A 5,285-nucleotide genomic window follows, 5' to 3' on the forward strand; every position below is an offset into this window, starting at 1 on the left:
CAACCAACAACAACAACAAAAATCCACTATTCTCTATGGAAGCATGGATTTCTAGCCACCAATTGTGTTTCCCTCCTTTGAGGCTAAGTCAAGCCTCCCCATATTTTGTTTAATTCAGTTTCTGAATGGGAGGCATTGTCCAAAATATCACTTGTCTATTGGTCTTTATTTTAAACAATGTAGATGAGGAAATTTTTTATCTTGGGAAAAAGTCAATGGATGTAACTCTTTCCGTGTGTCTCATTGGGAGGCACAAGTTACTAAATATCAGAAATGGAAATTTGTAAGTTTGTTTTGTTTAACCACTCCTAAGCCTTGTTCCTGCCAACTTCTGAAAGATGAGACTCAGGTGCAAGGCCAGACCTGGGTGCCAAACAAGTTAGGACACAGGTGAAGTGTGTACTCAGAGCCAATGTGAAAGGAGCTCCTTCTAGTGCTCAGCTCTAGCTGTTTTGGGAATGAGGCCCAGAGCCTGTCAGGACTCCTGAGCTTGTGGCCATGGACTGGCCACACTTGCCTGCAAACATATGTAATTTGTCCCTCTGTGGTTAATAAAACTAATGCACTGAAAGGATAGCTTTGTAAGAGAGAAAAAAATCCACTTTATTTAATATACATAAGAAGTCATCTGTGACACATTAGACTAGGCATAGGACAGATCTGTGTAGTTTCAGGCTCAGGTAGCCAGTGGGCGCCTGTCAGCAGAAAGGGGGAAGACTGGTTAAGGGCAGAATTCGCAAGCAATTAAGACATTTGTTCAGCACCAATGGGTTAGTGATATCTTAGTGTTCTACTGAATGTTTATTAATCAATATAGCACTTTGTCTCCCCAGAAATGTGTTCTGCAACGTCCCATTTCCCCCTCCCAAGGAAAATCACAATCCCTGCTCCTAACTCAGTCTTGTAGCCAAGCCAGTTTGGTACTTGGCATCTCTCGGTTAGCAAAGTCCTTCTCAGTCCTTTCAAGGGATGGCAGCCGGAGAAGTGGGACAGGTACCTGGTTCTTGAATGGTTGGTCTGTGCATCCATACCCAATCAGAGGCACCGCTCCATCCGTACCTCAACACAACCTTAAGATAAACGCCTGATCAATCGTGTCGCAGCCCCCTCTGTGCAATCCAGCCTTAGTTTTTCTCAGCGATCCTGGAAGAAAGGGAACAAATGGCGAACAAATCTATTCATATACGTCTCCTGACTGCCTGTGGCTTTCTTTTTTTTGGACACAGTTGTCGGTGCCATCGATGCTGTCGGTGCTGCCTCTGCCCCGGCTGCCGTCGCCTCTGCCTCCATCTCTATGTCCGCCACCGCTCTAGTCGATGCTGCAGGCATGCTCAGGGTCCGTTTGAGCATCCACCCCGATGTAGAATTGCTGTTGTTGTGGTCGGCGTTGTGATCACGCTTCTTTTCTTGTTCGGTCTCCCAATTCTCGGCCCCCGACAGCTCCCGAAGCTTCTGAGGGGCGTCAGGCCGCAAGTAGTGGCAGGCTCGGTGGCCACTATGGTCACGGCGCTTGGGGTCAGCACCTAGGGCGCCTACCAGCACTTTGATGACCATGTCGTGGCCCTGCAGAGCCGCCAGGTGGAGCGGTGTGAAGCCACCACTGCCGGTAGCGCTCACGTCGAGCGGCAATCCCTGGCGTTTGGCAAAATCATATACCAAAATCATTTCTTCGTGGTAGCCGTGTTTGGCCAGCCAGTGCAGCAAGGTGTAGCCGGTGATCGGATCGCCCCGCAGCAGCAGCCGGGGCTCAGCCTCCAGCAGCTCCTGCAGCACTTCAAAACGACCCTCGGCGGCTGCCAGGATCCACGCGTGCTCCCGCGGTTCCAGCAACAATCCGCCACCACTAGAGCCGTTCAGCCCACGGGACCCACGCGGGGATGGCTCCTTCGCGTGCCCCACCGATAGCCACCTGGAGGGAGCAGCCATCCTCTGCAGCCCCAGCAGTTCTCGTAGTGTTTCTCGCCGGCGCGCGAAGCTGGCTCCGGGGAGCATCATTGAACCCTGAAAGGAGGACTCCTGGGAAACAGCGGCGGCGTGGCCCCAGTACCTGCCCAGGGTAGTGGTGTTCCGTAAGGACGGACGGAGTTGCGGAGCGCCCCGCAGGCTCCTAGGAGTTGGCTTGAGCAAGGTCTTGGACTCCGAGTTCGCGGAGGCTCCGGACTGGGCCATGGTCTTGGTGGCTGTCACCAGCGTGGTTCCGGTGCCTAGCGATCGTTGGCCTTCCCGAGCCCCATCAGGACAGGAACTGGCGCAGGCGGTGGGGAAGACGCTCAAGTAACTTAGGCTCCTAGGGAGGGAACTGAAGAGGACGTGCACGGGAGTAAATTAGGGGAGGGGCCTGGCGAGGGCGAACAGGGGGTGGAGGGGTGGAGGGGGGCTTGATGGAATGGGAGGTTCAGCCAAATCCTCAAAGCCGACTCCAGCTGCTGCAACTGAGACCACCGGTAGTCCCACGTCCGGCACCTCGGGCGGCTCCGCCCCAAACGGCCAGGTGAGCTTGGAAGCCCCGCCCACCGCCTGGCGCGGACAGCCGGGAGACGGCGAGGGGGTTGGGCCGAGGTTACCCTGGTCGCGGGGGATCTCAGCATCCCAGCAGCCCAGACTCTAGGGTGCCTCCCCCACACCCCCTACAGTCCTCGCGGGGCTGAGACTGCGCTGGGCTTCCAACCGAAACCTCATTCTGCGAGCGCGATCTTTGAGCTCCGAGGCGCTCGCTCCCCACCCCCTTCCTTCGGGTTTCCCTCTTATCTCTTTAGGAATCGTCCTGCACTTTGGCCTCCAGCAGCCTTTGTCCCGCTCTTAGCTTTCACACGGGCAATCTGGCCGTCCCTAGTGACTCAGGCTCCACTGCGCTTTCCTTTGAGTGACCTTGATCCTTTCCTCAGCACCCGGTGACTGGTCGGGGATCCTTACAGAAACACTCCAGACCAACGGCCACGCCAGAGCCTGAACCTGTCCAGCTAAATAGGAACGGGCTGGGCTATTCCTCTGCTCCTCTGCTGGGGGCCGCTCTATTCTCTGCTGCCTTGGTGTGCTTATTAGCCAAGTTTGGCTTGAAAAAGTAGCTACAGATGAATCCAAGCTAGGTAATTGATCTTTGCTCTCACCCCCCCCTTTTTTTTTTGCCGATCGTGGGGCTTGGATTGAGATTTGTAAAAGTTGATTTGTGTGTGTGTGTGTTGTCGTTGTTTTTGCGGAAGGCTAGCACTTTACCACTTTGAGCCACAGCTCCACTTCTGGTTTTTGGCTTCTTAATTGGACATAACAGTTTCTCAGGGACTTTTCTACCTGGGTTGGCTTCAAACCGAAATCCTCAGATCTCAGCCTCCTCAGTAGCAGTTTTTTGTTTCTTGTTTTTTTAACACAGTTATTACCCGGTGCCAGTGGCTCACACTTGTAATCCTTCCTACTCAGGAGGTGGACATCTGAGGATCACAGTTCAAAACCAGCCCCAGCAGGAAAATCCATAAGACTCTTATCTCCAATTACTCACCAAAATGCCAGAACTGAACCTGTAGCTCCAGTGGTAGAGCACTAGCCTTGTGTACAAAAGCTCAGGGCCAGTGCCCAGGACCTGAGTTCAAGCCCCAGAACCAACACACACACAACAGAGGGAAGTTGTATCTTTTTACCCTAAACACAAGTCTTTTTGTTTTTCTCTTGTTTCAAAAAATGGAAATTTTCACCACCTCTTTACTGAGTTTGGTTTAGGGGCATCAGGAGGCCATAGAAGGCTCTAGAATTAGGAACAAAGTAATGATGAAGGTTTTATTCAAATAATTCTGCAAAAGGGAGAGGCAAGAACCCAGGAGAGTGATCCAGCAGTCCAGACCACAGAACGGTGCCTCATAACACACCAGCCCACTGGGCCCAGCAGTGGCACCTGTAATGCAAGGTGGCAAGATTTTTTTCTCCTTGGTTCTCAAATTGTGAGCATTCCTTCACAACAGTCACTATGTGCCAGATGTGCTTTATATAGGCTAACTCATTTAATCCTCCTGGTGACCTTAACAACTAAGTGTAACTCAGTTTGCAGAGAGGTTAGACCACTTCCCCAAGGTCACCTAGCAGGAAGTGGCAGAGCAGGTCTTGGTGATACAGTAGCCTTTGTTCTGGCAGAGAAGGACTGACCTTCAAGCCAGGTTTGCCAACTGCAAATCATACACAAGTCCCAAATTGCAGCCAAACAGATGCCTTAACTAGAAAGTATCTCGGACTTACCCTTGTCTAGTTGAACAGTCTCCCTCCTTTGTGTTAAGTGCAATTCTTTTTTTCTCAAAGACCACCTTGTTTGCTATGGCTGTGGCTCAACAGGTAGAGTGCTTGCTTTCCTAACAAGTGTGAGTCCTTAAGTTCAAACCCCAGTACTGCCCTTCCCTTCTCCCCCACCCCCCCCAAAAAAAAGCTGGATGCCAGTGGTTCAAGCCTATAATCATATAATCCTAGTTACTTGGGAGACTAAAATTGGGAGGATCGAGTTTCAAGGCCACCTCCAACAGAAAAGTTCAAGAGACCCCCTTCTCAATGGAGAGCTAGGTGTGGCATTGTTGCCTGTTGTATTAACTCCAGGGAAGCCTAAAATAGGCCAGTCAGGATCAGGAATGCACCAAGATAGGAAGCAATATCCTGTCTTAAAGACAACTAGAAGCTAGGTGCTGGTGGCTAATGCCTATAATCCTAGCTACTCTGGGGGCAAGATCTGAGGATCACAGTTCAAAGCCAGCCTGGGTGGGAAAGCCCACGAGACTCTTATCTCTAATTAACTACTAAAATCCAGAAATGGAGCTGTAGCTCAAGTGGTAGAGTGCTAACCTTGAGTGAAGAAACTCAGGGACAGTGCTCTGGCCCTATGTTTAAACCCCAGGACTGGCACACACACACACACACACACACACACACACACACACAACTAGGGCAAAAAAAGGAGTGGGAGTATGGCTCAGCAGTGTAGTACCTACCTATCTTAAGGGCCTGAGTTCAAAACTCTACTACCACCCAAAATAAAAGATAATAAAGATCATACTTAGTATTCTACCTGCTCTAGTCAACTTCCTATTTAGTCCAGCCAGATTGGACTTAATAATTCTTGGATAACTATATCATACCCCTTTGTGTACCTACTACATGCAAAATAAATGGTTTTTACTTTATTCTGGTATGGTAGTCTAAGAAAATTAATAAGTGTGTATGTGAGTGTGGACGTATGTTTGTGTGTCTCCATGCCAAATTTCACATCCCTACTTTAGACCAAATTTCTAGGACCCTAAAAGCAACTCATTGAGTTG

At 50.4% G+C, this 5,285-nt stretch overlaps 1 protein-coding gene across 1 annotated transcript; it reads right to left on the bottom strand.

Moving 5' to 3' along the window:
• Positions 1-686: 686 nt before the first annotated feature.
• Positions 687-2,169, bottom strand: Sowahd (sosondowah ankyrin repeat domain family member D). The gene has a single exon (XM_070039322.1). The coding sequence runs from the start codon at positions 2,167-2,169 to the stop codon at positions 1,135-1,137; it is 1,035 nt and encodes a 344-aa protein (XP_069895423.1). The 3' UTR covers positions 687-1,134.
• Between the last annotated feature and the right edge of the window lie 3,116 nt (positions 2,170-5,285).

Source organism: Dipodomys merriami, unplaced genomic scaffold (assembly GCF_024711535.1).
Source record: "Dipodomys merriami isolate MVZ:Mamm:240054 unplaced genomic scaffold, mDipMer1.0.p SCAF_3, whole genome shotgun sequence".
Classification (NCBI taxonomy): Eukaryota; Metazoa; Chordata; class Mammalia; order Rodentia; family Heteromyidae; genus Dipodomys; species Dipodomys merriami.